Source organism: Poecilia mexicana, unplaced genomic scaffold (assembly GCF_051168715.1).
Source record: "Poecilia mexicana isolate PSO_F unplaced genomic scaffold, ASM5116871v1 scaffold_2, whole genome shotgun sequence".
Taxonomy (NCBI): domain Eukaryota; kingdom Metazoa; phylum Chordata; class Actinopteri; order Cyprinodontiformes; family Poeciliidae; genus Poecilia; species Poecilia mexicana.
In genome coordinates, this window is record NW_028263371.1 from 25,692,931 (window position 1) to 25,709,043 (window position 16,113).

Sequence of the window (16,113 nt, forward strand, 5' to 3'; positions counted from 1 at the left end):
GTTTATTTCAAATTTTCCCCAAAAATGCTGCAGGATGTAACTTGTATTTAAAAAATGTAGGCTTTTTTACATATTTGTTCAAACGTATTACAAGACAGATAATCTGGAAGATCCATCTTCTCCACTTCCTCTCTGAGCTACTATTGCTGTCTGAAGAAATGCACCAAAAACAACCAATCAGAGCCAGGAGGCGGGGCTTAGTGCTGCCAGTCATCCTCATGTACTCGCTGTTCAATGTGCTAATGGAAGAGAAACAACTTGCCTTTACAAGAAAACTGTTTTCCGCTGTTATCGGTGGTCATGCTAACTAGCCTTAGCATAGCAGGGCACACATGGGCATGATTGACAGCACTAAGAAGACCCGCCTCCTGACTCTGATTGGTTGTTGGAAACTCAGTTTTTTCCACAGATTATCTGTCTCATACTCTACTGTCAAGACAGTGACAGCTTCAACAATTTTTTTTAAATAAAATTACTTACTGCAGGTTTAAGTGACTGCTAACTCCCACCTGCAGGTGGCAGTACTTCTTCCTTCTTCTCCATTGCTGCCTCAGTCTTCTCGTTATAGTCCATGACCGATACAGCAAGTCACAAAAGTAACATTTACCATCACACATAAGCACAAATATTTCTAAACTGTGATTTTAATGGCAAAAAAAAAAAAATCACAAAAACAAGATCCTGGAGGGCCTGATGAATGTGAGAAGATGTTCAAAACTCCACACATTTCTAGTCCCTTCAGTTTTCTCCAGCTTCATGACTAATTTTGCTCTGAAAGCTTGATAGAGTTTACCACTGAAGTGATGTTCGCCAGATGCACTCCAGCTTCCTGCAGCACTTCTCTGTTAGCACATTTCTCCCAAGTTTCTTTGTCAGAGACATAAATCAGGGCCATATTTACCAGGAAACCACAAGTGTTTTCCTTCCTCAATTCTTAAGACAAAGTTCTGTTTCTCAAAATTAGGGTCATGGCATGAAAAAGAAAAAAGATAACGCTCTTCCAAGTGTAGCTATTTCCACATCAGGGTGTACTAAAAATGATCTAGTGCTCTCCATGATTTAACAGCCCATTCAACAGCAATAACTCTCGGTGGTTGTTTACTATCTGATTTTATCAGCTTTAGAGCATTGCTTTACTTTCTTGAGGTTTTAAACTGCAAGGAATCCCATATCATCACACCTCCAGCACCATGCTTTGATTCTCAAGAGAATACACAAGAAGATAAGTTGACAGAGAAATTGGCAGATGGCAGAAATTGGTAGATTTTCAATTTGATTGACGCTTATTAATGACTGGATGATTTCAGACTTGCTCTTTTTTTAATTCATATGTTTATTGATATTTTTGCATATGGAACAAAGGTGTTTACATATTCCAGTTTTGTGTAAACAAACTGTTTACATCATTGACTTTAAGATGCATATTTTCAGGAACAAAGAACACACACAGAACACCTCCAATAGTAAAACAGAGAAATAAAACTAATAGTAAAAACACATACACATGCATATTATATATATATATGTATATATATATATACCTAAACACACGTACACCTCTGAAAAGAAAAGAAAAATAAAGGGAAAGAAGGAAAGCTGGGTGTGCGGCGAGGGGGGGGGGGGTGTTACATTTCTACATTGAAGCAACAAACTCAATAAATGGTTGCCATTTAGAGTAGAATTTGCTCAAGTTTCCAGTTTTTGTATATCTAATTTTCTCAACTTTAAAAAAGGACATGACCTCATTTATCCACATTGTGCTGGATGGAGCTCTAGTCGATTTCCAGTTACAGAGAAGGTGGCGCCTAGCGATCATAGAGGTAAAAGCTATCACTTCCAACTTTTACCCGCTACTGGGCTCTGGCACGTCGTAAAATATCGGCGCAGTCCGCGTAATAATGTAAACGAGCTATTATGGGACGGGGCAGCTCACCCGGCAGCCGATCACATTCACCCAATTAGGGGACAATTAATTTCACCTGCTGCAGGCTGTACTTTCTGTTTTAGTTCTTCGTTGGTTGTCTTCCAGCACATTCCTGTCACGTAAGTCTTGTTTTCGGTGTCGTTTTTAATGCAATTGAGGTTGTATATTTTTGTAGAAAAGGGACTACAGTATAAGTTGTGGCATAATCAATACAGTTATAGTAAAATTCACCGTAATGGGTGAATGTGATCGACTGAATCTTAAACTCTGAAAGCACCAAATAAAGTAAAATCAGGTTTAGTAATTTGTATAATATAATCCTTGGTTGACATTGTGGTTCACACTACATAGCAGTTGTTGGAGGCGACTTAACAGCGGTAAAGCAAAAAATTTTGGTGTTTGGAGCAAAATGGGGGCGGCTGATGACGTCATCGGCCAAAATTATAGCTTTTAATATCTCAAAAACGAAAGTTGCACAAACGTTTGTGCGGCACAAACGGAGCACTAACGAAGTAGCCCACTTTGGTTTGTTTGGAGCAATAAAGGGGGATGATGAACTCTGGATGACCTAAAAAATAATTTTTAATATCTCCGAAACCAAAACTGCACAAACGAAACTTTTAACGGCACAAACGGAGCACTAACCATTCAGACTATAAACTGGATTTTTTTGACGTGGGTGGGGTGTCAGTTTCACACAACTTTCGCCTTGGCCTGTAGAGATCGGTGCGCCCGGTCCACAACCGGCTCCTTCTCCAGGCCGAAGGCATCTTTAGTGTCTGCGCTGACTGGGTTACGCTCCTCCGGTAGTCCTATGATTCTAATGTTATTACGCCGAGATCTTGACTCCAAGTCCTCACATTTACTGTCATGAGCGAGGACCTGCTCTCGAGTGAGACCACATCATCAGTGCATGAAGACAGCGGTCCATCCATGTCTGCGACAGTCACCCTTAATGCATCCACCTCCGACCTGATAGCCGCAATGCTAGCACTTAGCTCGGTCTTCACGCCGTGCAGCTCCGACTTAATCTGGGTCAGATTGTTAGTCAACGCCGTCTCCAATTCAGTCTTGAAATGCCCACCATCTCTTCACGAAGTGCATTGAAGAGCTCAACATTAAAGTCCGGGGAATATACGTTCTGAGATGTATAAGTTTCTTCCGAAGGCGGTCGCCTACTAGCCGAGCCCCGCGGTGGATCGGTCTCGGCAAGCCGAGACGGGGATTCGGGCGGGAGATCAGGCCTCGTCGCCGTAGTTGTCGAGTTGTTCGTATTTTTGGGCTTTAGAGGCATCCTGAGCTGTATTAGAGTCGTTATAAAATTTAGAGGACAGGCAAAGTACACGAAAAAGCTCAAATGCACCTTATAGAAAAAACAATTTGCAGGAGCTCCCTCCAACACGTCTTACTCCATCAGTCACAAAACCGGAACGATCACACTTGCTCTTTTTGATCCGGCCTGTTGGAAAAGCCAATGCTAACTGTTAATATTAGTGAACAATTTTGTCTTTTCTTCATAATATTGGTGCATCTGTTTTACTGTGATCTTGTTGTCACACATGATGTCATCTCCTTCGTCTAGTTTCTTTTAGCTGACCAATTCAAACAGATCTCTATTCACAGCATTTGGTAGTAGATAATCCAAAACCTCTTATCTACAGCAACCGCAGGCCTTGAAACATTTTTTTATGGTAATGCAACATTGAAAATGTAAACACTTCACCTACACTTCATTATAATAAAAATGCAAAACCTGCTCTGACAAACATTACTGTGATTAAGCAAAATAAAGTGACACCATTGTGGGATTTAGGATTTGATAAAGCCAAGTGTTGCACAAAGGGTTGAGTTTTCTCCCACAGGAACAGAGCACTACATGGCACTTGTAGATTGTTTGTTCATTATGTTTTTATGCTAAAAAAACGTTTTTATGTCAAATAACAAAACAACACAGCTCTCATTACTCAAAGGTTTATGATTCTGGTGTCAAAAATCACTACAAATTGTGAGGAAAAATTTAATTCTCTCTTATAATATTCAAACATTACTTGAAAGAAAATGTAATTCTGAATCATTTTGCATAAATTAGGTTAATGAGACTGATTTGGTTTCCAGAATTAAATTGTACAAGATTCATAATAAAGCTGTTTCATGGTAAGGCTTTTATTTCTGAAAATAAAATGAAATAAACCCTGGATTAGCTGGTAGCTAGTTTTCTGCTAGCTTAGAAGTGCTTCTGCTTCAGAGTAATTTAAAATGTTAGCTGTGGCATGGTGATGAAAACACAAGGGCTAACTGGCGTTAGCCTAGCCTAGCTTATGCTACCATTAGCTAGGCTAGGCTAACTAGGATTAGCCTAGCCACTGACCCCAAATGTTAGCAGTACTAAATAAAAACATATGATTCTAACTAGTTACTCTACCCAACAACAACAAATTGTCATTACGCATTTACAGTAATAAATATAACCCTAGACTTCGACTAGGCTAAAATCCTAGATTTTAATTTGTAACTTTTTATTTCAGATATATTCAGAGGTGGAGTTTTAGATCATTGTTGTGTTATCTAACCTAAGCTTGCTTGAGCTAAAGGACACAAACTGACAGCCTACAGGCTATGATTATTTGCTAACTCTGATCCATCATTAACTTGCTACACACAGCAAGAAGTTAATATTAGCATCTTTGTATGTACTTTATTGGATTTTCTGAAACAGTTGTGATAAAAAAAATAAAAAACCTAAGTAAATTAAGGGAATGAATACTTCAGCAGCCAAACCAGCATGACTGACTCATTTTACCATTCTTTAGGGTGTTGCTGTGATTTTCCTTAAAGTAACTGCTCTTTTAGTGATTCACTGTTTGAAGAGCCAAGACTTTTTCCTTTTAACTCTCCCTAATTATATCTCTACTATCTGAATCTTCACTCATGTGACCAGGAAAGAAACCTAAATCAGAATGTTTCCTGTAGTCCTGCATCACATGAACAGGACAATGACCAGACACTCGCACCTTTACCTTCTGTTCATTCAGCAGTTTTCTGCCGACACCCGTTTCCCCAGCTAGACCTGCCTGGTGAGTCTGGCCCCACCCATCTCTTCTTTTTGCTTTCTCTCACCTGAGACTCAACATTTTCCTCCTGAGAATCTGGACTGCGCACAACCTTTAATCTTGAGGACTCTCAGCTAAACATCTCTGGGCTTTCTTTGTATTTGGACAAATCACAATGAGTGGGAAGCTGTGGACGGAGGAGCAGTTCAACTGCCCCGTGTGTCTTGATCTCCCCAATGATCCGGTCACCATACCCTGTGGACACAGCTACTGCATGGCCTGCATCAGAGACTTCTGGAGCAAGGATGACCCCAAAGGGATTTACAGCTGCCCCCAGTGCCGCCAGACCTTCTGCCCCAAGCCGCCCTTGTCCAGAAACACCATGCTGGCCGAGGCTGTGGAGCAGCTCCGCAAAGGGGCCCTCACATCAGAAGTTCGAGACTCTATCCGAAGCGCTCGTGGGTTGTCCTCTAGATCCAAGTCCAGGCTGTCCACCGGAGCTGTTCTGTGCGACATGTGCAAAGGGGAGCAGCGTGCCGCCGTGAAGAGCTGCTTGGCATGCATGAGCTCCTTCTGCGAGACCCACCTGAAGCCTCACCAGACCAAGAAGTCTCTCAAGCAGCATGAGCTCATCCCACCGACCAGCAATCTGGCGGAAAAGATCTGCACCCAGCACAAGTACCTGCAGGAGTTCTTCTGTCGCCAGTGCAAGATGTTTGTCTGCTGGCTGTGCACCAGCAATCAGCACAAAGACCACGAGTGTGTGTCCACCAAGGCTGAGCGGCAGGAGAGACAGGTGCGTAAAAAAACATTTCTGAGGGAAACTATTCTCAAACTCTGTATTTTTCACATTTTGTCAAGTTGCAACCAAAGACTTAAGGGCATTTTGTTGAGATTTTGTGAGAGACCAACATAAAGTAGTGTCTTGAGTCAATACAATTTCCCTTGCAGGAATAGCTCAAGCTTCGTGACATTGGATGAAGTCTTGCCACTGATTCCCAGTTAAACTAGGCCATTCTAACTCAACATAGTTTGATCTGAACCTAGAGCTTTGGCTGTATTGGCTGTTTAGTTGAAGGTGAACCTCAGACAAAGACTCAAGTCTTCAATGTCCTCCAACAGGTTTTCTTCCTGTACTGTCCCTTATTTAGCTTTATCAATCTTCACATCAACTCTGACCAGCTTCCTTGTTCCTGCTAAAGAGAAACATCCCAACAGTACGATTCTAATGTTCTAGCATTTTGGATGTGGCCCAAAAGGTTCAGTACTGATCTCATCTTGCAGATGACTAAAATCTGAACTTTAACTCCTTTCATTGTCATCATGCTCTCTTTTCTTCAACACTTTGTACAACTTTTTGTTGGTCTGTCTCAATAAACACAACGAAGGTCACGATGTTAAAACTTCAAGGTATATTAATACTTTTACAAGTCATTGTGGGAGTAAAACTCCAGAATCCACCCTCCTGCGAGGCGCTTATTGTTGTATCTAACGGCTTTCTGCCTGACGTGTCCTTCCTCTGCACCTTTTGTTGGGTAATGACTAAAGCCAAGCTGAATGCATTCCTAACAGCATTCCTGTCCCATTACACCGCTCCTCCTAGCCACTACTGTACCCAGCCGCTTCCTTCTGCTCGTCCTGTTTTTCACACTGTTTCATCCCTGTGCAGAAGCTGCTGTCAGACATCCAAGCAGACAACCAGCAGAAGCTGAAACGCAGGGAGCAGGAGCTGAAGGATATGAAGAAGATGATGGAAGGAGTGAAGGTTGGTGGAACTGCAAAATAAATTTAGTATCCAGAATGAAAAAGTACCCAACGTTAAAATGTGGTTGGACAGAAATTGAATCCATTTAAACACCTTTTCAATGTTGTTTGGTTGATCCACCGTCAATTTACCATAATTCAACATTTAATTACCACGTTTTACTGTCTGGATAAAACGAGAGCTAATTGGTGAGTGGGTCTCCAATCTTGGCAACAGCGCTCTGCGGACAGGGTGCACGACGAGACGGAGAATATTCTGGGTGAGCTGCTGCGCTCCGTGGAGCGTCTGCAGGAGCTGCTGGAGGAGGTGCTGGACCAGGCCAGCCTTGGGAAGATGAACCAGGCCCAGGAGGTTGCCGACAACCTGGAGGCCGAGATCAGGGAGCGGAGGAAGAGGGACACGGAAATGAAGGACCTGGCGGACTGCGCGGACAACATCTACTACCTGCAGGTACGGATCAGTCATGAAGAGAGGTGTCTGTAGCGGGTCAGAACCTTTCCAGATGCGGTTTACGCAAATATTTCCAAATCAGCTGACTCTGATTCTTTCTTTAGTTTTATTTTTTCAATCAGTTACAACTTAAAAAGGCTATCATTTTTATGAGGGAAAAAAAACAAATATATTAGAAAAATAAAATGGGACACACACAAAAAGAAAACCACAAATGCACAGATTAATACGACAAATTTAAGATGATTTTATAATAAAATGCTAACAGTAGGGCAGAGCTGACATGACATTCTAACAGTGTGATAACATTATGTGAAAATCATATTTTTTTCCCTTAGTTAATGCAAAAATTTCAACGCAATATGATCTAAGAACATGTGATGAAACATATTGATTATTAAAATATAACACTGATATGACGCAACCTGCTGTGGTTCCATAGGTAAAAACATTTTAAACTAGTTTGATAATTGAGCATACAGTACAGTTAGACTTCAATCTGGAGAGACTCAGACAGAGAAAGAAAGCGATTAAAGAAAGTTTAGTGACAAACATTAAAGTCCTTTGGCATTTAGGACCCGGCCGGGGATGTCGAGCTGGAACTTCGATGAGCTTGATAAACATTCCTGATGCTGCATAGGAATGTAATCCCCCAAAGTGAGGGCTGAGGCTGGGGCCGGACCCGGGTATGAGAGATACATGCAGGAAGAAAATTTTTTTAATCTTTTTTTTTTTTTTAGTATAGGAGGTGACGAAACGGAGAAGTGACAGACAGGAGATGTGAGGAAGAGGTTACCTAAGAACAATAAGGAGTAGGATAGATAGGGGCCAACAAGGGACGTCGCAAGGCGTTGGATGAGAGGTAGCTGGTGGATCAAAGCCAGTTAATGTGCAGTGCTTACCTAGGCACTGAGAGAACGTTGAGCTGCGAATACAGAGGCGAGGTCTGGACGAATATATGCAGTAACTGCTGAGGAGGACCACCGTCCAAGCTGTTGAAGGGTTGTTGCGGGAATGCTCTGTGCAGCTACAGACGTGGCAGCCCCTATTCTAAAGGAGTGACCTGAGAACTGACTGGACGGTAGCCTCAGGTGCTTAACGAACCAGGTGGTGGACATGGGGTAGCCCTCGGGAGTGATGAACAGGGGCCCAGATGGGTTTAACTTGCATCTTGAAAGACCAAACTTGAACATAGCACAAAAGGGACAGAACGGGTCGTTGATACGAGCTACGGCGATAGTACACGCGCCTTTAGCCTTGGAATGTTGAGGGATAAGCTGTAAAAATCAGGGTGAAACTTGAGGTCGGAGACTGCCAGATCCCTAGAAGGGACGAAAGGGTTTTCAGGGGTGGTGAATTCGCCCAGGCTAAGGAGGCCGTAGAAAGCTAAAAGAAACAAGCTTGAAAGGAGAGATTTAAGATAAGGAGAGTAATAGGAGTGTGCTTATCTGGGAGGGTAGGTTGCCATTTATTTATACCCCTCAAAAGTAGCTTCACAGCGTGGTTAGAGAAAAGGCTTTGAGAAGGGACGGGCTGGTGAAGCTGTGAGAAGAAATTGACGCCAACTAGGAGGCTACGAATATTGGAGGTTCTCGAAGCAGTAAGTGACAAAAGCCAGGACAGTGCTAACAGAAACGGGCAACAGGAGACCCTGTGAAAGGAGCAGGATTTGACGAACTTGGACCAGGCGAAAGAATAGGATTTAAAAGTGGAGGGAGCTAGGCCATTCTTAATATGGGATCTGGCGGACTGCAACAGAGGAAAAAGAGACAGGGGAACTAATCCAGAGGGAGGCTCTCTTGGGAAGGCACTAGAGTTGGGAAAGGGTTGGCTGACGGGCAGAGATTACGGAAGATCTGGAATTGAAGACGATATTGAGCTAAGGGAGGAGGGGGCGAATCGATGAGCAGGAAATCGAGGAGATGCAGCACGGAGGGGAGTCTAAAAACATTGAGGATCCAGCAGAGAGCTTCTGACAATGTGTTGAAAAGATGAGGGCTGCTCCTGCATCCAAACGTGAGGCGTACGAAAAAAATGCTGGGAGCCCATCTGGCTCCCAGCAGGTGCCACTGGGAAGGATGCACGGGCATGATTTTAAACGCTTCTGTAATATCGGCTTTAGCCAACCAGGCACCCCATCCAGTGGTTTTAATGAGCGAAATAGCATGGTCGACCGTGGCGTAGAAAAGAGAAAAAGGCGGCTTTGGGATAAGACTATTAACGCTAGAATGAGGACTGGAGTGAGGGGCGAATAAGTCTAAGATCAGGTGTTTTTTTTCCTGAATATTTACGAGTAGCGATTCTGGGGGGGGGTTGATACGGTAAAGGGGAAATTGGGGAGATCTGAAAGGGCCGATAACATAACCTTTGGACACTTCTTTCTGAAGAAGCTGAGAGACGACTGCCAGTTCGTGAATCGCGGATTGAAGGTTGGGAATAGTGAGGGAGGAAACGGGGAACTGAGGAACGCCAATCAGAAAGCCCTGAGAGAGACCGGAGATGAGGAAATTAACAAAAGAGTGATTGGGGTGGGATTGAAGAAAGGATGCTAATACAGGGACAATGATAGGAGTGGAGAGGTGACAGAAAACTAATTCTTGAAACCTTGACGGTTTCTGTTGGGAAATGGGCGGCAGGGGCAGACTGACTTCGGATGAGCTTCTCTGCAGAGGCTACACAAATGAAGGAAAGCGCAAGAAGGGCATGAACAAACTTTTTCATTAAAGTTATTACAAATAGGCATCTTATTAAATACCTGAACTCTCCTCCCGTGGCGATCTGAGGGGCGAGACTAAGAAGAGAGTGCGGAGGAGCGGCGGCGTCGGAGCTGGATTTGAAGGGGAGAGATGGACAGAAAGTGCTTTGGTGACCAGAGGTGCCGCATAGATGGCAAGCGACTGCTTGGATAAGCATTATGAGGATTTCCATATCTAGAATGGACCAATTGAGACTCTGCCCAGAATGGGAGAGAACTGCGGCTGCTTTGGTGGCAAAGGCTTTATGGTATTGATAAAATAGCGACCTGCCGTATTGAATGTGGAGGTCGGCAATGAGAGCAAGATAAGCATCTAGTTCCACTCGACGGTCGGGGTAAACAGAACAAATAACGTCCCTGTAAATACTGAAGGCGGCTACGAATTGGCCTACAGAAAGGTCCTTGGAGAGGCGGGGATCAGAAGTTTTTAGAATGGCCGTGAATTGTTCTGATGAAGAGACGCCCTGGTCATCTTCAGAGGAAGGCAGAAGAATGGAAGCCAAATTTACGTACTGCCCCTGAAGTACCTTTGAACGGAGCCGGGAGAGACATTAGAATAAACGGGCGTATATGTGGAGCCTGATATCAAAGGGAAGGGGGGAGGAGAAAAATTAATAAGCTGATTGAATGAAGGATGAGGGCGAAAGAGGAGAGATAGGCTTACCGATAGGGGGGGCAGGACGGGCAAGGGTGAAAACTTTGCCCGTTGGAGGGAAGTTGGAGGCCGTGTTGAGTGATGAAAGCGGCAGTGGTGGGAGCTGATGACGTGGAGGCGAAGCCGGCAGTGTTTTGGAGCAGGAGAGCAGAAAGCGAGGTGATGGGGCGCTGAAGAGAGTCCACTGAAGCGGTGAGCGTAGAAGCGAGGGCATGTGTCTGCGCCGAGGGAGAGGGAGAACTAGGGGGAGGAGGGGAGCAAAGGTGAGAGGAAGGACCGGGAATTCCCTGGGATGGATCCGGAGCATGAGGGGTAAGGACCGGGGTGGGATGAAGAGAAGGAGCTTGAACGTGCTGAGTCGACTGGGAGGAGGAGGGTCAGCTTCTGTGTCGCTTGGTGGCGGAGCAACGGACTTGCGGGTTCTCTTCTCACTAACCTGAGGATGCGGGGGAGTGGGAGGAAGGAGGGGCGGAGAAGAGTCCTGGGAAGACAGGAAGCTGGCCAGAGAAGCGATTTGTGGAGAACGGAGGCCAGGGATAAGGGAGATGCCTTTCAACCTGAGGATGGAAGCAGGAGACGAGGGATCCGGGCGTGAAGCAAGGCGAGCGCTGCGGCGGATGGGAGGGAAGGTAGGGCCGGCTGGAACCTGGAGGGAGGCAGCCGGAGAGCCGGGAGGGGAATCTGACTTGAAGTCGGACATGGAGAGTACGTTCCAAACAATCGCAGCTGGTAAGTGGAGGAGGCCGTGGCCGAGAGGTCATTTTCAACTGGAGCTCGAACGATGATTGGCTGAAGCGAGGCTTGATCCACTGTTGATAGGTCCAGGGTGAAGAGGAGGCGCTGAATGTGGCGTTAATGCTTACCTAATGTTTCTTGCCAACCGCCAATAAATTTCAACTAGAAAAAGAGGCTCTGAATGATGAGGCAGGTGAGGCTAAAGAGCCTTCCAGATTGAACTTTTGGCAAGGCTTCATAACTAGAATAATTTTGAATATATGTTTGATTAAATTTAAATGGTTTTCTTTGTAAAGTGCCTTGAGATGGCATTTATTGTGAATTTGGTCTTGAAGTTTCTTAACATGAGAGAAAACATTTCCATTAGTGTTGATTGTCGTCAGACTTCCTCTAAAGCCGTTTACTTATCCTCAGACGTGCGACACCATGAGCAGTCCCCTGGAATGCGGCGACCTGCCGGCCGTGCAAGTCAATCACAGTGCGACCTTTGAACCCGTTCGAGAAGCAGTGCTGGCCCTTAGGGACCGAGTGGAGGATCTGTGCAATCAGGAGCTGGGGAAGATCAACAAGCAAGGTCTGTCAGAAGAACCTCTCCACAAAAAAATAGCAAATGTTTTTGTCCATTTCTACTGCAAATATCTTAGACTTGAAATAAGACACAATTAACTTTTCAGCAACAAGTTTGAGCTTGTTTTAAGTAAACAATGCCTTAACATTCCAGATTTTCTAACTTATAATGTGGAAAAAATGTTATAAATTAAATAATCTGCCAGTGGAATAAGTACTTTTTTATACCAATATTAAGGAAACAAGCTCATAATTCTTGCTGAAAAGTTACTTGTAAGTTAGTTTTGTCTTACTTCAAGTGGACTAAAAACTGGATCAAACATACTTGGTAAGATTTTGTTTTTGCAGTGCAGGTTTGTCCTTTTCTTTCAAGTCATAACCGTTTCATCTGGTCTCTTTCAGTCAATGAAACCAAACTGTTCACTTTGGGAAACTGTAAGTACAGAGCGTTGATCTTTTTGCCATCACAGAACATTTTTAGCTTTTTTTTAACCTAACAGTGACGGTTTCTGATCTTTTTCAGCCAGCCGGTTGGGAGGGAAAAAAGGGATTCGTGATTGTGAGTTTTCTTCTGACTTCTAATGAACTCTTCAGAAAATATTTTCATAAACCTGACGGGTGTTTTTTCTCCGCTTTCCAGTGTTTTCTGGGCTGAGTAAAAACACCGACAACCGTACCCCGACTTCAACCATTACACTGGATGTCCGAAGTACAGACCGACAAGGACCAGGTACGCCACGCTTTTAAGAACCTTAATTTGAAAGGATTTCAGTCAAACATGGTGGTGAGCGGTTCTTATGTCCAACAGCACTCAGAGGTGCCGACGTGAGGAGCAGGGACGCACCTCGAGGTGAGATTTTAAAAAGAATGCTTTTGAATTTCATGCCGTCAGCAGAAACGCATTAACATGTTTTCAAAATGGTTGCAGACAGAGGAAGCACAAACTCACCCAGAATGGGGAACAGACAGAGACGAGAGGAGAGAGAGGCCGGTAAGCGGGCGCCGGCTGGGGTTTAAAAATCTCCTCACTTCCAGCTGGAGGTCATGACGTGCTCAAACGGGACTGAAACCATTAATACATGCAAAGAATGGCCTAGTCCAAACCTATATCTAATTTATTATGTTAAATTTCCTCATCAAAAACATACCTGGAGTGTTTTCATCCCTCTCCCACAACTCCTCCACTCAGCTCCTTCAGACAAAAAATGACAAACGTTTTTAAATGGTTAAGAGAAATGTGATGACTTCCTGAAGGCAGAAAGAGCAGGAGCTTCAGAGGCACAGAGGCCCAATTTCAAGGCATTAAGCTACAAAGTCAAATTTCTTTTAAGTCATTTTATGTATATATATATATATAAATATATATATATATACGAAGTATTTTTATAGCAATTGAAGGTAACATAACTTGATTTGGAGTGTACATCCCCTTTAGAAATTATGTTCATGGAGCTTCAGCTAGAAATGTCTTTTCAAATTTTTATTTAAAAAACAAACTAATTTTTCTTCCCCTTCAAACTTCTTCACTACTTTCTGCCTTTCACATATAATCCTAACATCATAGACTAAAAGTTCAAAGCTGTGGAAACATGCATATCTCCATCCCAACAGAACGAGAATCTAACCCCAGCCCCACCCCCAGCCGCAGAGGGGGCCCGTCTCTCTGGAGCAGGTCTAGTCAAAACCCGGTTGCCCCTCCTGCAGCTATGACTCCGACTCCAATCCCAGCCACTCTGACTCCCACTCCAGTTCCTGCTCCTTCTCCAGCTCCTGCTTCATCTGGCGGTATAATCATATTGTTGCATTTTGTCGCCACCATGTGGCAGAAGTTGAACATTGCAGCAGCTATAAAGAGTAAGTAAACATTCCTGTTTTTATGCAGCGTTCAGCAGGATGGCGTCGATCACCAGCCTGTTTCGCTCACACCGACGAGGCGCCAACCAGGCCACCCCGGTTAATAACATCGCAGCCGCAGGAGGAAACCCTGGTAAGACCCGAACGCTTTCCCCATCAGTGTTTGATCAATCTGCTCATTTCAGAAAACAAAACAGTTAGTTTGGTTAAAGCTGAACACAAGGGAGAAGTTTTCATTTTTAATTCTTTGGTCCAACAGGCGGGATGGCGGATCTGTTAGAAACACCAACAGAGAGTAAGATGGCTGCTCTTCATCCCTGGTAAACTTCTCATAGTTTAGAGGTTTAATCGTGGCTTCTCATTGGACAGTTAACCCAGGTCTGTTCTTGGACACGCCTCTGCCGAACGCCATGACTCAAGCTCCAGCTTTTCCTGCATGTGAGCAACACCGTTACCTCTTTATTATAATATATCTATTAATATATCTGATACTATGTGTTGCAATAATAACTAAACTGTAAGATCTGCTCACTCATTGACATACTGCTAATTTTTCCAGTGAGAGAAATCAACCTCGACACCATCCAGGCACCAGAACCGAGATCCAGAGAGGAGTTTCTCCAGTGTGAGTGAAAGATATGAAGCTACATTTTGTTTAAAGGGGCAGTATTATGTAAAATCTTCTTTTTTGAGCTTTACATCATCAAAAACATAGCTGGAATTTTCCATTGATTCTTTCATGTATGTTTGATAAATCCATTAGTCTCCATGGAAACTATTCAGCTATGCAAAACTCCTGGTTGGATCCAGCCCCGCCTTTGAGATGTAGCTCCTCCCACACTCGGCTCCTTCAGACTAGCCAGCAGCAATTAGCAAACACCAGGCGTAACATCTTCTCAGTGAAACACTGGTTAATAGAGGAGCCATGTTGCGACCACTTCCTGAAGGCCGAAAGAGCAGACGTTTCTTAGAGACAGAGGCCCAGTTTTATATTTGATATTTATAGCATTTTTATAATAACTGTTCTTGTGATATAAAATGCCACCACACGCCTGTAAACGCATAATAATGCTTTTAAAGTATTTCTCTTTAATTGGTGAACTCTCGTCTAGATTCTGTGATCCTGACCCTTGACCCCTACACAGCTCACAAGCGCTTGGTACTCTCCGAAGGCAACACCAAGGCGACCCTGCAGGGTCCTACGCAGCCGTACGCCGACACGCCCCAGCGCTTCGACGGCTGGACCCAGGTGATGTGCCAGAGCCCACTGCAGGCCCAGCGCTCCTACTGGGAGGTGGAGTGGAGGGGGCGGGGCTCTTCAGTTGGCGTGGCCTACGGCTCGCTGAGTAGGAAAGGCAATGACGCCCGGTCCGGCCTCGGCTACAACGCCCAGTCCTGGACGTTGGAGCTGTCCGACACCTGCTGCTCGGCCATGCACGCCAACGAGAAGAGGGACATCCCCGTCACCTACTCACCCCGCCTGGGTGTCTACGCCGACCTGTCGGCGGGGATGCTGTCGTTCTACAGCGTGGCGGACAACATGATGCACCTCCACAGCTTCAGGGCTAACTTCACCCAGCCCATTTATGCGACGTTCGGAGTGGGGTGCGGGGTCGGGGTGGGTCTGGACTTCGCCCTGGGGCAGTTCTCATCCAGCTCCGACAGCATTAAGATCTGTCCGCTGTGAGGCAGCAGGTCGGAGCACTGAACGATTAAACCGAGAGGTAAAACTATCTAGAGTCTAGTTGTAAGGATTCAAATGCAGCCCCCATCCCCTTCACCCTGTTTTCTTTAAAATTTAATGTATGGATGAACACAAGTTGGTGCAAAATTGAAACGTTTAAATCAAATTTTACAAATAAAATGCATTTGTATTCAGTCCCTTGGAGTCCGCTGAAGTCATTTGGGGTGCGTCTCTTCAGTGAAGAAGCCTGGCCACAGATTCTCAACTGTACTTTGACTAGGCCATTACCCATGAAGCTTTCTTTTCAACTCCTCTGGGATTTGGGGTCATAGTTCAAGTATTTTTTTTTAGCTTTTGAGATGTTAATCAGCTGCTACCAGTTGTAAAAACAAACGCCTTTACACTAGGCCTGTCACGATAAACGATAAATCAGTTAATCGCACGATAAATTAAACCTATCGACCTCATTTTAATTATCGGCTTTATCATCTCTTCCTGCCTTTTTTTTTCTTTCTTTTGATGACACTGAATGAAAAAAGGCTCAACTCCGGTGTTCTCCACTGACCCTCCCTTCCAATTTCCTTAGTGTAATGTCCAGCGCACATTACACAAGTTGTCGGCCCATTTTCAAAACCTGAGACCACACTTTAGCCGACAGAAATCCTAGGTATAAC

At 44.4% G+C, this 16,113-nt stretch overlaps 1 protein-coding gene across 4 annotated transcripts; it reads left to right on the plus strand.

Annotated features, from left to right (window-relative positions):
* The first annotated feature begins 1,949 nt into the window (after positions 1-1,949).
* On the plus strand, positions 1,950-15,636 carry trim25l (tripartite motif containing 25, like). 4 transcript variants are annotated; one of them, XM_015003099.2, is made up of 16 exons: positions 1,950-2,043; positions 4,960-5,770; positions 6,644-6,739; positions 6,956-7,189; positions 11,749-11,908; positions 12,304-12,336; positions 12,425-12,460; positions 12,542-12,631; positions 12,710-12,751; positions 12,830-12,892; positions 13,513-13,686; positions 13,784-13,888; positions 14,015-14,050; positions 14,125-14,193; positions 14,315-14,380; positions 14,868-15,636. In XM_015003099.2, exons 2-16 carry the CDS (start codon positions 5,150-5,152, stop codon positions 15,440-15,442), a joined length of 2,400 nt encoding a protein of 799 aa, XP_014858585.2. In that variant the 5' UTR covers positions 1,950-2,043; positions 4,960-5,149; the 3' UTR covers positions 15,443-15,636. The 4 variants fall into 4 exon arrangements, with proteins under 4 accessions (XP_014858585.2, XP_014858586.2, XP_087869491.1 ...); XM_015003100.2 differs by having other exon boundaries at positions 1,968-2,043; positions 4,957-5,770; XM_088013365.1 differs by having other exon boundaries at positions 1,971-2,043; positions 4,863-5,770; positions 14,901-15,636.
* The last annotated feature ends 477 nt before the right edge of the window (positions 15,637-16,113 follow it).